This window comes from Durotheca rogersii (assembly GCF_024521655.1).
Source record: "Durotheca rogersii strain YMJ 92031201 chromosome Unknown GGS23scaffold_2, whole genome shotgun sequence".
NCBI lineage: Eukaryota > Fungi > Ascomycota > Sordariomycetes > Xylariales > Xylariaceae > Durotheca > Durotheca rogersii.
In genome coordinates, this window is record NW_026251233.1 from 699,911 (window position 1) to 716,614 (window position 16,704).

The 16,704-nt window shown below is 56.6% G+C and overlaps 5 protein-coding genes across 5 annotated transcripts; 3 read left to right on the forward strand and 2 right to left on the reverse strand.

Annotated features, from left to right (window-relative positions):
* Positions 1–194: 194 nt before the first annotated feature.
* GGS23DRAFT_612392 (uncharacterized protein) lies at positions 195–1,934 on the forward strand (the record flags this gene model as incomplete). The annotated part of the gene is made up of 2 exons (XM_051520488.1): positions 195–226; positions 279–1,934. 2 exons carry the CDS (start codon positions 195–197, stop codon positions 1,588–1,590), a joined length of 1,344 nt encoding a protein of 447 aa, XP_051375983.1. The 3' UTR covers positions 1,591–1,934.
* Positions 1,935–3,129: 1,195 nt separating this feature from the next.
* GGS23DRAFT_592605 (uncharacterized protein) lies at positions 3,130–8,435 on the reverse strand (the record flags this gene model as incomplete). The annotated part of the gene is made up of 2 exons (XM_051517900.1): positions 3,130–4,694; positions 4,751–8,435. The coding sequence occupies 2 exons, from the start codon at positions 8,433–8,435 to the stop codon at positions 3,130–3,132; spliced, it is 5,250 nt and encodes a 1,749-aa protein (XP_051375984.1).
* A 1,573-nt stretch (positions 8,436–10,008) lies between these two features.
* GGS23DRAFT_168724 (uncharacterized protein) lies at positions 10,009–11,735 on the forward strand. Its single transcript, XM_051511533.1, has 3 exons — positions 10,009–10,191; positions 10,260–10,724; positions 10,786–11,735. Exons 2-3 carry the CDS (start codon positions 10,309–10,311, stop codon positions 11,354–11,356), a joined length of 987 nt encoding a protein of 328 aa, XP_051375985.1. The 5' UTR covers positions 10,009–10,191; positions 10,260–10,308; the 3' UTR covers positions 11,357–11,735.
* Positions 11,736–13,660: 1,925 nt separating this feature from the next.
* GGS23DRAFT_168627 (uncharacterized protein) lies at positions 13,661–14,461 on the forward strand. The gene is made up of 3 exons (XM_051511530.1): positions 13,661–13,780; positions 13,842–14,212; positions 14,335–14,461. Exons 1-3 carry the CDS (start codon positions 13,754–13,756, stop codon positions 14,402–14,404), a joined length of 468 nt encoding a protein of 155 aa, XP_051375986.1. The 5' UTR covers positions 13,661–13,753; the 3' UTR covers positions 14,405–14,461.
* A 611-nt stretch (positions 14,462–15,072) lies between these two features.
* Positions 15,073–16,032, reverse strand: GGS23DRAFT_168629 (uncharacterized protein). The gene has a single exon (XM_051511531.1). The coding sequence runs from the start codon at positions 15,803–15,805 to the stop codon at positions 15,314–15,316; it is 492 nt and encodes a 163-aa protein (XP_051375987.1). The 5' UTR covers positions 15,806–16,032; the 3' UTR covers positions 15,073–15,313.
* Positions 16,033–16,704: the final 672 nt, after the last annotated feature.

A 16,704-nucleotide genomic window follows, 5' to 3' on the forward strand; every position in this document is an offset into this window, starting at 1 on the left:
CATACAGCTGTTCACAGCCGGCAGTAACCCTTTACCCTCGTTGTTGTTTTTGACTGCCAGTTACATTCTCTCTCCAATCTTCCCCCGTTACTTACTCCATCAGACAAGTAACCATCACCGCATACCAACTCTTTCCCCCTTCCCGCACGGCCTCAAAATGAACCGTCGTCGATGAGTTGTCACGTAGCAATCCGATGCGCCAGCCGGACAAGACCGTGCTCCGGGGGTACGCTAGCCAAGCCTGGTACCCCTTTTTTCGCACGCCTCCTCCTCCCTAGCGGGACCTCCCTCCCGCGACCCTTCGCCTCCGGCCCGCCTCCCCTCCAGCACCAGCTGCGTGAGCGCGAAGCACCAGCGCGCGCTGCCGGCACCGGCACCCCGAAACGCGGGCGCCCGCGGTCGCGCGCCCTGCTCGTCGGCGCGGGCTTGTGCGCGGGCGTGGGCGCCTGCCTCGCGCTGCTGCGCGGCGGGGGCGGGCCGGACAACGACATCCTCAGCGCGACAGACTTCCGGGCGTTTGCGATCGTGGCGCGGGAGGCGGTCTCGCCGTCGGCCTTCGAGCTCGCGGTGCGCGCCGACGGCCCCGGCGCGGGCAGCGGTCCCTCGCCGGCGCTGGCTCGCGCGCGCGCCCACGGGCTCTGGTCCGTCGAGGTCAAGCAGCCGCAGCTGCAGATCGCGCGGCACTACACGCCGCTGCCCTCGCCGCGGCGTTGCGGCGACGATGGCGACGATGGCGACGACGACGACGACGACGACAACGGCCGCACTCTCCGCTTCCTCGTCCGCCGCGTCGCCGGCGGCGAGGTGTCGACGTACCTGTCGAAGCTGCGCGTCGGCGACCGCGTCTGGCTGCGCGGGCCGCACCTCGGGTTCGACGTCGGGCGGCGGCGAGGCGGCGCGGGGAACGTCGTCTTCCTCGCCGGCGGCACCGGCATCGCGCCCGCGCTGCAGATCGCGGCGCGGCTCCTCGACGGCGGCAGCGAGCAGGGGGGTCCCCCCGACGTATCGGTGTCGATCCTCTGGGCGAACCGATATGCCGCCGATGCCCTGGGCCGCCCGCAGGCACGCGGTGGCGCCAGCAGCCTCCCCCGCTGGTGGTGGTCTCTGGGCCGCAGTCAGGTGCCCGAGATAGCCGAGGCGGCGGGCGCGGACTCGGTGCTGGCGCACCAGATCCGCGGCCTACAACGACGGCACCCAGACCACTTCCACATCGCGTACTTCGTCGACGACGAGGGGACCGCGATCGGAGCGCGGGATGTGCGGCTCGCGTGTGACTCCGGCGCCTCGCCGGTGCAACTACCGCCCGCGAACCCCTCCTGCCCCTGGCACAGCCCCGCGGCGCTCGAGCAGCTGCCCGACGACAAGGACGCGGGGCGCCACCGCGAGGGGTGTGTCTGCCGCGGCCCGGGGGTCGGGGCAGACTTGCTCTGCGTGTCGGGCCCCGACGGCTTCGTCGCCGCGTACGGGGGGCCGAAGGTCTGGCGCGACGGCGCCGAGACCCAGGGCCCGGTGCGCGGGATGCTGGGGCAGATACTGGCCGAGGAAGAAGAGAAGGGGAACATGAGGAATTGGCTTGTGCTGAAGCTATAGGCTAGGCTGTTCGTTTGTGAGCAAACGCGCCCGCACTATAGGCTGAACTATGGAATAGGTACCTCTCTCTACCGGCATATATGCACATGGAAGCAGAGGGGGGCGCGAGGTAGCATGGGGGGGATAGATGTATAGACACTACCGCCCGGATATATACCCGGACGAGGAGGTATAGACGGGTTGCGGAGGCATGGCCATACGTGCAACGACGAAATAAATAAACAATGACAGGCTGAGATGCCATTTCACATGTACATATACCTATCCTCTAACTGATTATGCCGATATCTTACCGTCATAACAACTATCATCACTTTCTGCAGCCCCTCAGGTGCAGGGCCCCTACATGCATCCATCCTCTCCTATCTACTCTATCAGGTTAAGAAAAAAAAAAGGAACACGTCTCCCCGAATAATACCCATCGAACGCGCAACTTTCCCTCTCCTATTACCCCGTCGTCGTGTCGTCCTCCCGGATTTCTATTCGTGCTTTCGTAGAATCTCACGAAAACCTCGCCACCAGAGCCGTCGACGAACCGCTCTTAACATGCTACGCGTACCCGCAACCACGGGCAGATCGAGCCAAGAAGCGAACAATTAATAGTATCTCTTCGTAGAAACTACAAGTCTAAGTAGTGTGCAGTATACTATGTCCTTATCTTACGGCGTCTCTCCTCTCTCCTCCCAGCTCGTCGAGCTCTCTTGGATTTTATTTTTCCTGTCTCCTCCTATCTCTCCGTTTCTCCCTCGCCCGCTCTTCCCGTGCTCTTCTCCTTTACCACACTCCTGCCTTTCTCCCCTCACTTCACTGTGAGCGTTTTCAACATGGCCATTCCCCAACCCGTGCACATGAGCAGCAGCTGCCCAAGATTAAAGAAGATTTTAAAAAACCGAAGCAAGCCCGGTCCCAGGAGACCGCTTCCTCCCCTGTCCCTCTTCAATTAGAAATTGGATGTACAGAGAAAAGTCTTCTGAGGCTCGTATCGTCTCAAAAAATCATGACATATAGAACAAGTAGGTGGGTAAGTAAGGGTGTCGTGACGAGGCGACCTTGGGTGACAAAGGGGATGCGTATGTATTTAAGACAAGCTTTTGTGATGCAGCAGACAACAAGGCTCGGCCCAAGGAATCCATGTACGGTTACTCTCGGGCCACACTGGCCATGCTGTGTCTGATAAGAGGAATGCGAATAGCTTCCACACAGGGCTATCGTACTTAGGAAACGCGTGTGGTGTGTGAGGTGTTGTGCTTTGTGTGTAGAAGCAGTTTAGCGGAAATGCCGGCCGCAAAGTCGGAGACTTAGAATGGGAAATCTGTGCAAATAGATGTTATTGTGACCTCGGTGCCCTTTTCGTATAGGGTCGCGGTTTGGGGACGACCACGCCAAATTCGAGGCGGTGGTGGTCCTCGACGGTTGGTATACGTGCTCGTCCTTCGATAGGTTATAGGTATCGTAGACATTATATATCGTACTGGCTGAGAAGATGGAACTCGCCAGGCTTGTATCCTATTAGCTCCTCTCGTATTGGGACCGTCGCTCTCACGGTGCCGCGGCTGCTTCGGCTGACGGTTCCTCGGGTATAGGGCTCTTCCTTCCATCGTCGCCGTTGGTACTACCAGAGGCTGCACCGGGACCGGCCTTGAACCGACGACGTCTGGCTCTCCTCTCCTCCGCTGCCGACTTTCGTAAACTGTCACGCTTCTCGGGATCCTCTTCATCGGCGGTGTCGCCGTTTCTCATGTCCTGCAGCAGCATAGCAGCTCTTTGAGCCAGGCCGTCTTCTCCGGCTTCCGAAGGAGTCTCGCTAGTAGGCGATACAAAATCGGGGCTGAGAAGGTTGCCGTCGGAATCGGCACCACTGTTAGTGTTCTCTACACGTATATTGACCTCGGCTTCGGACACCTCGCTGAGATCTGGAATTCTCTGGCCTGAAGCGATACGAACTTGGTGGCGATCTTTGAGACGCGCACGCCGCCTTCGGTCTCGCTGATCCCTGGTTTGGGGTGCCGCCGCGCGCAACTTTTCGAGGAGAGAGTCCATCGCGCCAGCAGATGCCGGCGACGGCGGCCCGCCCTCGACAGCCCCTGCGACCCTGAGCTGGGCATGCTTGCGTTTCATGCTGGCTTCGTTCTTGCGCCGCGTCTCTTCGTATTGTATATTCTTGTCCCTGCTCTTCTTCCATTCCTGAAGGAAGAGCGCGAGCTTGGCGAAGAAATCGCGGCGGGCATTGTCATCCTTGGGATCTTCGCCGTAGAAGACCATTATGTCATCATAGGTGCGCGACATCTCCTCCAGGTACAGAGCCATCTGCTCTGCTTTGCGACGCGCATCCTTCATGCAGCGCTGAACGATCTGCGAGACGCGGTCCTGGGGATGGAACTTCTTAGGATCGCTGAGGTTGCCGCTGTCCAGTGACGTCTGTATGTTGCGTACGTTGTCGATGTATTTCTTAGCATCGGTCTGCAATTGCTCGATGTTGATTTTCTGGGCGGCAATGACAGGCTGGATGTCGTTGGCGAACCCCTCCCACTCCGGGTACTGGTTGCGCACGATACGCTCGACGAGGTCTGCTAATGTCGACTCGTTCTTGTCGTCTTTCACCATCCCCAAGCGGGCAAGTGAGCTCAGTTTGAAACCCCGTGCTTGCTTGTTTGCGTCGTTCATGTAGTTACCGATATCCAAGATCAATCCGAGAACATTCATCAGGGACACGGAATCCCGCAGCGATTCGGACACCGAGACGACTTGTCGAATCTTTTCGTGAATCTCGTCATAGTCGGCCTCGTAGCTCTTCGTCAAAGCCAATGCTCGCATCCGGCTCTTCCAGTAGTGGTGCAGCTCAAATGCGGTGAGCAGGAAGATCTGATCTTGCCGAGTGAGCTCACTCGGATCTTGTTCCCGGTTCTCCTTATTGGCCTCTGGACCAGTCCAATCCTTGCTGTATGGTGCCATGAGCTTCGATGTATTGTCCGAAATGTTGCACAGATCCTCCCTTTGTAGGAAATCCATGACCACGGGATTGTCAAGTACTTCCTTGTCGCAGTGTATGATCATCTGGGTAACCTTCTCTACGGAGTAGTGTGAAAATTTGGCAAAAGCAATTTCTATAACGAGGTCAGCTTTCTAAGTAGTGCGGATGAGCACCGGGATTCACTCTTACCATAAGCTTTCCGAAGATCGCTAGAGATGATTTGCTTCTTGTCATCCTTCTTAGAGGCTCCAACCCCAATCTTCTTGATCTCCTTTGCCAAGAACAACTTCTCAACTTCATCGAGGATACCCTTCCTGCTGAGCTCGGCATACTTCTCTTCTCTTTCTTCTGCCGAAGGCGCATGTGCCGCCCAGTGGCTTGTTTCGGGAGTATCAACCTTGTCCCAGTGAAGAGCCTTGAGTTTCTTTTTCGGCCTCACGACGGGCAGACCCATAGAGGGCGATGGGGTAAACCCATTTTGCGCCGACAAGAAGTGACCAGACATAGCGCCCGGCATGGGCGGGGGCGGGGGGGGCATGCCCCCGGGAACTCCAGGCATAGGTGGCGGAGGTGGAGGTGGAGGAGGGCCCCCTGCTGACGGCATTCCCGGCATTGGGGGAGGCGGAGGTGGCGGCGGCGGCGGCGGCGGCGGCGGCGGGGCACCTGGAAGTTGACCTGGCATCGGGGGTGGAGGAGGGGGCGGCGGAGGAGCACCCGGAAGCTGCCCTGGCATCGGAGGAGGTGGTGGCGGCGGCGGCGGCGGCGGCGGAAGCGGAGGCGAAACAGTCGTATCGCTAACTTGAATCTTGGGTGGCTCCATTTCGCTGGGGGTAATGGGGGATTGCGATTCGAGGCTGGGGTGTGACGGGCCAGTGGTAGCACCCTCGCCCTCCTCGGAGTCGCTGGCATCCTCCCTCCTCCCTTTCGCCTGGATCTCGCTGAGCAGGCTGGCGGCCTGCTTGGGGTCCATAACGGGTCTCCGAATTTCGACCACCCGAGGTTTCTCGTAGACAACATCTTCACCCTCAGTGGTGGTACCTTCGTCGCCGGAGACTGGCTCTCCTGACACGTTGACAGGCTTCCTCGAAAGCCTGGTCTGCCGGTTGACAATCCCGAGCATGCCGTTGGCCATACCGTGCGGGGATAATCCTTGGCCATCTGGCGCACCGGAATAGGTATCTGGGTAGCCATCCATCTCTTCGCGCAGTGCGCGCAACCGATCCGAGGGGCCGACAGCCTCGCCCCAGACCCTTCCTTCAAGTTTGTACTGGGTCTTCTGCCGCTCGAGCTGCATCGCGAGTCGGTCCATAAGCCTTTCGCGATCCAAGATGCCTTGCATCCGAGCAGGGTCTTCGTCGGCAATCTTGCTCCCGGCACCGCCCTTGACGGCCTGCGAGGCAGCGACATCTTGGGCATCCCTGAGCATGAGATACAATTCTCTCGTCTCCAGCTCGTACCGCTGAGCCTCTTTGGCACGGATCGTCTGCATGTTCTCGATCTCGGCCTTGAGACCATCGGCCTGCCGCTTCTGTGCCTCGATAAAGCGAGCTTGTTCGTCCAGCTGCCTCTGAAGCTTAGCGACGAGTCCGTCCGCACCCAGTTCCAACTGAGCTTTCACCTCGTCCCTCTCTGCCATGGCAGCATCGGCAATCTGCCGAGCCTCCAACGCTTCGTCCAGAGCCTGCCGGGCCTCCGAATCGGTGTGCAGCTTGTCTAGAAGGCTTTGCACGGTGAAATTCAGGCTTTGCTTCAAGTCCATGTTGGGCAGGCGTCGGTCCATGGCCACATAGCTGAGCATCGAATCGACAAGCTGGAACATGCGCAGCCGTTCTTCTCCATCGTTGTCTCGGATCAAGAGCAGATGTTGCAACGCCGATACGAAGTAGTCGTGAGTCTTGGAGCCCTGCAATCGCTGTTGAATCGCATCGACAATCTGAGATGGGTCGTTCAGATCCTTAACCTCGCCGTCGACACTATCCTTGACGCTGCTGTTCTCGCGCTCGAGCATATCCTCGTAGTCAATAGCTTCGTTGGTGCGGAAGCGCTCGATCTGCTTGTCGATGAGGTCGTACTGGAACGCCTCCATCTTGGTGAGGATCCGCTTGATCCCGCAGGCGCCGAACTGCGCTCGGATGTGCATGCGCAGCTGGAGATCATTTTCGGGCGCATCGATGATGGAGTTGACGAGGATGAGCGTGGCAACTGCATATTCCATAAGGAGGTTCTCCATGCCAATACCACCACTGCGCACTTCGTCGCTGGCTCCAACCAGACTACCCATCTTTCCTCGCCCATCGACCGTGACCTCGACGAGCCGCATCCACGCATCAAACCGGCCATTCTCATTCTGCTGGCTCTTGACTACGTCCATAGCCTGGATGACCTTGAGGTGGCCTTGACCGCCATCCCAATGGCATAAGAAGGATAGGACGTCGCTGACGAGCTTCCGCGTCGTGAGTCGCGGCGATATGAGCGACGTGACGAGGGCCACGACCACCTGCTGGTGCGCAAGCGCGTCATCGGCACCATACTTGTTATTCAGCAAGGCCTTCAGGCACTTCAAGATGTCGTACTCCTTGTCCAGATTCTTATCGCTCGCCTTTACGTCAGCCGGAGTCGTAGGACCTACTGCGCTCTTCCGGTTCATCTTCAGCAAGACGTTGGTGAGAGCCACCTGTCCTTGGCATTCGATGAAGCGCTTAACCCAGCCGATTTGCTGCGTTCTCAGGTTGACCTCGAGGCTACCGAGGCCCTTCGGATCCAGGGTATTATCCATTACCTTCCGAACGTACCACTCAGGGGAACCTTCTTCGTCAGAAGATTGAGCTACATCGTCGTGCTGATAGACCCCTGACTTCCCCGCCTGCCTCCTCTTTTGGTCACCCTGCCACTCTGCCAGGCGATCCTGATATATGAGCGTCCATTTTTTCGACGATGGGTAGGCCTGCATCTGCCGGCGGGCCTGTTCCGGGAGGTTGTGCCACCCTCGCTTCTTCATCAACTCATAAAACATCTGCTCGGTAACCCTATCATCGTCCGGTCTGGTGAGAGAGAATCCGTCGGCGGGCGCTTGCAATCCGGGGCCTGGAAGTTTGGTTAAACGATGTTGAGAGTCTCTACTTGAGAGCTGCGAGGCGATGGAACTCTGGGATGTTGCACTGGGGAGTGCTATTCTGGATGAGCGCTTGAGTGTGGCATAGCTGGGGGGTACTCCATTACCTGAAAAGACGCTGGACTGGTCGCTCTGTCGAGACGTTCTGCCGTGGCCTGGCGCGCCGTAACCGGGTAGGGAGTCCCACCTCTCGCCGTAGCCGGCCGTGAGCAGAGAAGAAGCGGTGCTTCCGCGAGGCGTCGATCCAGCGGAGGCGGGGCCCCATTGATAGAATTGGGTCTGGCGACCCGTGGATGCCATGGTGATGTTGGCCGCGCCGGGAGGGGGACGCTGGCCGGTCGAGAGATGGGATCCGGTAACATTGGTAACGGTGCTCGCGTCGAAGGTTGGATACTGGTGGAAGTCGCTGGTCGATTTGTTTAACTGATGCGGCAGAGGGTCCCGGCGTGAGGACGCCTGGTCCCGAGGAAGATATTCGACAGGTATCGGACTTCGCTGGTCCGCATGCGTAGTGTCGTAAGGGATAGACGTAATGATGCCGGCGTTGATGTTTACGCCGGATTCGGGGGAGCTCGGTCGGTCGAGGGATATTATCGACGAATCTCTAGTATGTCGAGATGCTCGCGATGACGAATCGTGCTCCGTAGCAAGGAATCGGCTCTCTTCGCTGCCGGTGTGTCTCTTATCGCTCCTGTGTTTACTCCTAGAAAAGAAGCCGCCCTTCCCGCCAGAGGACTGTCTGGTCTTGTCGGCGGACGACATGGCTGGCTGGGTGGAGCGCGCGCTAAGACGCCGGCGCTCCAATGGCCGTTGAACAATCGCCTATCGACCAGACGGCTGCTTGATGGATGTGTTGATTTCTCTTCGTAAGGCGGGGGGGATTCGAGATAAGGGAAGCGGCACAAGCAAGGTATGGTAGCCTATGGGGGATCTCGGGTTCCGGCTGTCAGAGTGTTGGATGCCGAAGGGGTCGGGTAGATGGTTGCATCATGTTCTCTAGCAGGGGAAGCGTGCTTCGCAACGAATGTATAGGCTGAAATCGAGGATCGAGGACCGAGCGAAGACCTGCGAGTACGGGTGGTGGCATTAGCGGTGGCATTAGGCAGGGTATTCAAAGGACGAGGCGGCAAAGGGGCAATATAGCATATTTGACAGTTTTATTGCGAAAGGAGTCAGAAGTCATGAAAGAAGAATGCGCAGGAGCAGAGAGGGGGGTTCGAGGGAAGGCTGCTCGGAGCATACATACATAGAACTAAACACGCGAGACTACATAGAAAACAAGTACTCTAAGGTCGGCAGTTGGCTCCTGAATGGGCCGACGATGTCGTTGAGGATTGGAGGAAGCTGGGGGAGTGGAGGGGGTGGAAAAAGGAAGAGATGGTGCTCGCAGCGGCTGTGGCAGTGGAGGCCGCGGTGGTTGTCGTAGTGGGAATAGTAATAGCACTGGTGGTTTGTGATTACCGGGGTGTGTGATAATATGTAATGTCGCTCAAAGGAGGTTCGACCCGTCCGTGTCTGATGGAACCGATGAGACGCATTGAGGGCTACATGTACCTAGCCTAACCTGGGCATCTGGGTGGGTGGGCGCATGTACACTCGAAGGTACCTGATGTACCTTACCTAGGATATGTAGGTACCGAATGTACATAACGTGGGCGTCCTGCCTTACTATATACATACAAGAGGTATATAGGTACATATTCAATCCGTGCATCGAGCCCAGGCACCGGGGCGTGTGTTTATATGCATACACGTACTTCCGTGTGTGTTGTGCCTGGGCCAGTTACATGGTGGGTATGCAGGCGGATATGTATATACCCGTATATAGGGTATGTATATGTATGTGCGCTGCGAAGCACCGAGCGCTCAGTGACAGCCTGTCGCCTGTCTGTCTGTCCGACCAGTGCGATGCAATAGCAGGGGTGTATCCAGATTACCAACTCACAAGCCCATACTTATATTCCTACGTTTCCCTCCCCCCTCCCAAATTTGCGATGAAGCTCCATACGCAGGTCTATCTTAAAACCAGGAACTTCGTAGCCCTGTTTAACCACGGAGTTCCTACGCATTTCCTACGCATTAAAATCGCTAAGATAATATAAGGACACGTGCATTAGACGTGTGTGCATGTACTACGCGGTGTATACGTATAACCTATCCGTTCCAGAGTCTCTCCATTCCATTACCCCGTCCCCGTCAACGCTGGGTAGAGAAGACGATCAGGGGGTTTCGTTACAGCTCAAAGGTCACGTTTTGCTGTCCTGGGTGCCAATTTTTGGCTAGCTCCGACCCGCTGTTTTTGGCACCCTCGATCACCCTTCAGAAGTACCTAAGGTACCCCTAAGCTCAGCCATAGGTACCGACCAAAGTCGACTTTACAGCCCAGAAAGAAACTCCAAGTGCGCACCGCAATTCAGGGCCGCAGAGGCATCACAGCATGGCCTGAAGGGGAGCCCGGGAGCCAGGATCCGGGAGTCCGGCTACCCAAGGGATTTCAAGTGAGATGCTGTCCCACTACGTAAGTTTGTCTCGATAGTGTATTTGGGTTTCCTCTTAGACTTCTATAAAGCTGTTGTATTGCACCAGACACAACTAAGAAGATCCCGCTATCTCGCCTCAACTCCATCGCCCAGACATGCCGCACGTCATCTACACTCTCGACAACGCCATCGACAGCTTCTTTTCGGAGGCTGGGGCGTCGTCGTCCAAGATGCAGTGCGACGAGGTTGCCCGCCGAAGGTACGGAGGAGAGATCCGGCCTGTTGATATCCAAGGCTCGACCAGCTATACTGTCATTGCAGGGCCGAACGGCGACAAGATCATCCAGTTCCGAGAGCAGACTGCCTTGTTAGACATGAACATGTTAGCGCTGGCCAAAGATATTCACCAAGGCGTCGTGGCCAGCTGTTCTGAGCTTGGGTGGATCGGCGACCTAAGCGGTTCACAGCTAGCGATATACGAGATGGACAGGCTTCCTGGAGAGAACTATATCACCGCTCGCCCCTCTCTCACGCGCGACCAACGGCTGAGTACCGTGTACAGCTTGGCAAGGTTTCTCGAGACTGCAACCTTACTTTTCCTCTTCGCGTCAACCTGCTGATATGAAATGAAGTTTCTTTGCACAGTCGTGGCAGAGAGGCACGCCAGCAGATTCGCGATTGGCCGATATGTCTGTTATCAGCGCCGAATGCTACGCCAGGTTTGAATACCTAGCTGGCACCCTCCCCGAGCGCTTCCTGCCAGCCGTCACAGAAGCACAAGCCGCCCTACCAGCACTCCTCGACGGACGCTATCCAGTGGTCCTTACGCACAGCGACCTCAACGAGATGAACATCCTGGTCGACCCCGGCAGCGGAAAGATTACAGGCGTTGTCGACTGGCCTGGCGCGAGCATCCAACCGTTTGGCTTCACCCTTTACGCGCTAGAGAACGCCCTCGGCCGCATGGGCTCTGACGGATGGAAGTGGTTCGATAACATGGATGACCTGAGGGATGCATTCTGGAGGGCCTTCAGAGAGCAGACTGGCACGTCCGAGCCTCAAACAAGACTTATCAAACTTGCAGGAAAGGCCGGCATCCTTATCCGCTATGGCACCGCCTACGACAGCGGCTTCCCGGGAATGATAGGAGTCAGAGATCCGAACGCTGAGGATTTTAGATATCTTGATGCGCTCCTTTTCTGAGAAGCCATTCCTCGCGCGTTCGCTGGGATGAAAGACAGAAGAATCGAGGCTTGGGGCGGAGACACGGAAAGCATCTCATAATCGACCTCGCGACTTGAGCAGCTGGTACGGGGGTCGCCACAGGATCGGGGACCGTGCACCGGATTCTGATTAGCGGAGCAAGGGACCGGCTGGAGCGAGGCGAACCACTTAGAACCCGCCGGATGCCTCGACAGCAATACACGTCTTATAACGAACAATGATCCGTCGGATGCGAGTGCGCACTAGCAGCAGCTGAAAAGATAACCCGCGTATCGATGGGACTGGTTGAATGCGATCGAAACAGCGATCGACCGTCCATCGTATTTCTGTTCTTTATTCCAAACTTATAACATAGCATAATACGAGGCCGGGATTTACTTCTATACCAGGCTTATCGCGTTGTGTCTATATGTATATATGGATACACACCTACCTAGGTAATAAGTAATTACTAATACCTAGATATCCCCGGATATTTGGATACAGATATGAGGTTAGGGGTGCTGCTGTGTTAGAAGGGTCCCTAAGGTACTTGTGGGTACGTACGTTCTCATCATGTACCTACGCTCTCACACATTTGTATAATGCCACGCGACGACCACGAAAGGGAGAGGTGGAGAGAGGGGGAAGAGAGACGACGAAAACCACGCTGCGCGGTTGGCGGGATATCGAAAGGTGCAGGCGTTCCTGAAACTTGAAATGGGACACGAAACCCCTGGAAGATCCAAGACAAACGATGATGATAATGATGCGATCTGGGCGCGGCCCCAGTCCCCAGACTCCAAGAACTCAGGACGTTAGGTCGGACGTACGATTGGCATTCCCGATCGGTGCATCGCGGACACGCTACCAATATACATACATACGATATACACACCCAGATACGGACATCTCGGTGGCCCGTCGAGATTGGGGATAGACGGATCGGAATATTACATGTAGGCAGATAGATTCATCGTCGGGATCTCTCTCATCGACATGCGAGAGAAAGGGGGCTGCATACCTACGTTTTCAATTCCATCCATTGGTCTTCTTGTTCTTCCCGTGCGCTCAATGCTATAGGTACCTCGGGTACCTAGGGTACATACCTACCTACCCGGAGATGAGCTAAGTAGCGAAGACTACCAAGTAGCGCTGTTAGGAATCGAACCTATCCTTCGTTAAGTAACCTACTGATCTCCCGGGTACAGGTACCTCATCAGATCTTTCAGAAGGACCTCATTCAATGACGGACAACATAGCGAGGTACCTACAATTAAAGCAGTCTTCTTGCGGTGGAAGCATTCCACACTACCTACGGTAATTACAAGTATTCCCAGTACGAACGGCTCATCCGACCCAATGCAAGAAAAGCGATATCCGTCACCATTGGTATTTCAAGCTATTACGTCGGTGATTTGTGCTGCTATCCCCCTAAAGAGGATATTCTTTCTCAACTTCGTATTGGAATATGAGATTGAGCACATCTATGGGGCGGCAGAAATACCTGCCTACCTATATATAACGTACTTAGGTAGGTACCTACCTATATCTACTATTGACGCTACGAGTACACACTACGAAGCACCTACGCGTCGACGCAGAGATCTGATTGGTACAGCACCCGCTACCCACGGTAGCGGTTGGAAACCGTTTGGTCGCCCAGCGAGCAGCCACCTCGAGCCAATAGTACGGGAAAGAACCCCCAAAATAGCTTCACACAGACCAGGAGAGAAATTAACATTAGGTAAGCACACACAAGCCGGCCTACATACTATACCTAAATGCGGGTTCATAGTGCGGGTGTGCCCGCGGGCGAGGTTATGCAAGATGTAGGTATGGTAGGTATGTACCACCCACCTACCTATGTACCTGCCTGTAGGTACCAAGAAACTACGCGTAACTGCCTGCCTACGTAACCGCCTCCGTCTCAGCCTTGACCCATCATTCTCTGGGCGTGCCGAGGGTTCCAGACGACCCAGAAGGCGGCATACCTACGTGAGGTTCTGTGGCGCGGAGACCCTCCGCATCGACTCCTCCAGCCTCCTACCCAACATTGTCCAGAGATCGAAGTCACACACAGAGAGAGGCGCGGGCAACCCTCCGGACGACCATCCGTCATCATCGCGCTTCCAGCCTCTGTTGCCGGACACTTCGCTTCCCGTCACCGTTTCCGCTTGGGTTGTGTACCAAGTCAATGGTTCAACATAGGTAGCTGTGTTTTTGGTCGAGGTTTCATGCAAGATCGCGGGCTTGTAACCTGCGCCGTCAGATCTTCGTCGCATTACGCACACGACAACACGCCATTTAGTCCTCGCCCCCCTCCTTAGCATGCCCTTCTACCACTCCTCCTGCTCCTACCACTAGAATTCGTCGCTTTCCAGTTCCGCCAGCGCCATGGGTACCACGCTCTCGGTAGCCAAAGTACGTCGCCGGCATCACCAGACGTGGACGCTGTAAGAGGTAGTCATTCTGACCGTCACAGACAATCATCGTACCCGCCGTCATCTCCCTCATCCTCTTCGTCCTCTCCACCTACGTCCTCGTCCCGCTATGGCAGCGCTACCGGGGCCGGTACAGCCAGTACCTCCCCCTCGAATCGATATCGAACCACACCTCCACCCTACGGGGCAGGATACAGAACACGATGACCCGTTGGCTCGTGCCGTCGAGGTGGCGGCGGCGGCGCAATGTGGGCGATCGGCTCGTGGTCGGGGCCGACGAAGCGTCCGACCTAGGCCTCAGCTCCGAGGACGGTGAGGAGTTAGACGAGGTCGACGACGAGCGCCGCCACGCACTCTCGCTCGACACGCGGAACGCCGAGCGCATAGACAGCGCGGGAAGGCTTAGCCGAGAGTAGGTCAATGAGCAACACTTCCCCACTCTCGCCTCCCCCCCCTCCCCTCCCTTTCCGTCCCACGCCTTCGGGCAAGCAGCGAGATTCGGTCTCGCGATACGGGCTAACTACTGCAGCCTAGTCTAGAAGAAGGCTTCCGAGACGACAGCGACGAGGAAGACGAGAATGCGCGTCGAGACGGCCGGCGGTAGTGACGTCTATCCCAGCGGCCAGCCACCACCAACAATGCTGCATCGGGGCTACGGCACACATATTCGTCGAGATTCATGGAGCAGGATACCACGGCCCACCATACAAAACACTTTTTAGGATAACACTATATAGAAGTCGCCCGGCCAAGTAGCCATAGGTTGGACGAGCGCGGATTCCGTCGGGATATGCGTGGCGTTAGGAGGATCGGTCTTATACATGAAGTCGGTGAGCTCGGCCTTATCAACCTGCCGTCTCTCAAGGTGACTTCGTCCGTCTCCAATCACGGCCTTTTCGCCCTGCCCAAACGCTGTTAGGAAGAGAAGATTGGATTGGACATTATCCAATTTCCGAGATGCCCGAGTAGGTGGTGACGCGCTACTATGCGGACGGCCCGTGTCATGTATGGCCACGAGGGTGGCTCCCATTTAAAAGTTGAAAGCCAAGTAAACAAAGCCTTCATTATCGTCCGCTCCAGTCGCCATCTACGGACCCCGAGTTATGCATTAGAGGCGAGATCCGCCTTGGGTGAAAATGGTCCTATACGGCGAAAAGCCCTATGCCCCTCATTTCAACCCTTGACCCAAAGGACATAGGTACATGCCGAGGAGGTCACCTGTATACATACGACGAACAGCCTTCGTTGTACGAGACACAAATGTCGGCGTAGTAGATAACCTGCCACAATTCGGCCAGTCTGTCAGGAGACACTACCTACGTAAGACAGGTCTACGACTGAGGCGATTTGTTGAGATCTGTTCTTAGGTGAGCTGTAGTACCGTGAGAGCCAGGTCGAAGCAAGTCGTTCAGTCCGTTTGGGTGTCTCGACGGATATAGGTATTGCTTCCGCTACGTGACAGAGTTCACGCCACCGAAACCAGCACATGCATGCACGGCTTCAAGTCGTAATGTCACAGCCGCCCGGTGCTAAGGTTGCGAGGAACCCCCAGCCAGCCCTCCAACCAGGAGTCCGGATACACGGGTGCGGAAGGTCGAGATATTATAGGTAACCCCCCCGAGCTTATTCTTACTGCAAGCAGCGCGCCTCGGTAAGTCTCGAGGCGGATAACGACGAGGCGGACACGGACGAGAATGCCTGAGGTTATCCGGGTAGCGTCGGTGGTTTTCCGTGTTCGCTCGTACACCACATCGACGCAGGTCGGCAGCATGCCATCCCAAGTGGGTAAAGCGAAATAACGCCATCCCCGTTGCGACTCCGGGCAGGCGGGTGATGCGCAGCTGGACCGTCGGACCAGATATCTCGGAGGTTGGTGCGGGCTGGCGCGGGGAGCCTGGCAAAATTCCCGAGAAGGGGATCGTCGAGCCCGCATGCGGAACGATCCAAGCCTGACCCAGCGGCGGCGGCTAGCGTCTGCGCAACCGCAGACTCCAGTCCATCGCATTCACCGCCGACAGAGAGAATACCAATCAATCAATGTCTAGCGGGCCTACACTGCACGTGGACAGCATCACATTCCAGCCTTATCTCAGGTCTCGGCGCTCACGCATTCGGGCGGCCCGCAAGGGTAGGTAGGTAAGGAATAGAATCCGCTGCGCACATGGGGAACGCTTATCTGCCCTTCCAGTTAGCCGCTAGAGCGATATACTGCACATGATGCTCATGATGGAGGTGGAGTTGACGGTGATCGACCTAAGCGGATCGAGGACAGCCAACCAACGACAGGAGGCACCCAACACCTCGCCGTTTGTGAGCACTTTAGTTTGCGAGGGCCACTCGCCAGCATAACAGGCAGCCACAGAAGGAATCCTGTGCCGAGTAGCCAACCCATCCTCGGATCCACCCGGTCGCGCAAGGACATGCGTATCGTGTGTGTCTGTATCCTTTTCCCCCTCCTTCTAAAATAGCTGTAGGTAATTCACGCCCAACAAAAAGTCTACAGGTCCAGCGAGACACTGATTCGTAGGCCTCGCTGCCCTGGACGGGACCTTGATTGGCAGTAAGCTCGGATCCATTCGCGGATTCGGATGCCCATCAAACCGCTCTCGTTCGTCTCCTGCTTCTGTTTTCGCAGGGGGGGAGGAAGAAAAAACGAACAGAGACAAAGGCGCCCCCCCCCTCCCCTCTACTACCCCCCCCCCTCCAAAAAAAGCCGACAACGAGCCAATTGGCCGCGCTCGTGGCCGGATCATCTTGATCGCATTATTAGGGCACACATACGCGCGCTCTGAGCTTCCTCGGGCGACCTGGCGGTTTCTCGCTCTCCGGCGCCCGTCGTATCGACTCAACCTCTCCGTCATCGTGAAACTTAGGCATCCGCAACCCGAGGGCCCGTTACGTCCA

Coding starts and splice junctions, on each gene's coding strand:
- GGS23DRAFT_168627 (XM_051511530.1), top strand. CDS start 13,754: ATGGGTACCACGCTCTCGGTAGCCAAA. Junction 13,781..13,841: donor CCACGCTCTCGGTAGCCAAA/GTACGTCGCCGG, acceptor TGACCGTCACAG/ACAATCATCGTACCCGCCGT. Junction 14,213..14,334: donor GCGGGAAGGCTTAGCCGAGA/GTAGGTCAATGA, acceptor ACTGCAGCCTAG/TCTAGAAGAAGGCTTCCGAG.
- GGS23DRAFT_168629 (XM_051511531.1), bottom strand. CDS start 15,805: ATGCGATGGACTGGAGTCTGCGGTTGCGCAGACGCTAGCCGCCGCCGC.
- GGS23DRAFT_168724 (XM_051511533.1), top strand. CDS start 10,309: ATGCCGCACGTCATCTACACTCTCGACAACGCCATCGACAGCTTCTTT. Junction 10,725..10,785: donor ACCGTGTACAGCTTGGCAAG/GTTTCTCGAGAC, acceptor TATGAAATGAAG/TTTCTTTGCACAGTCGTGGC.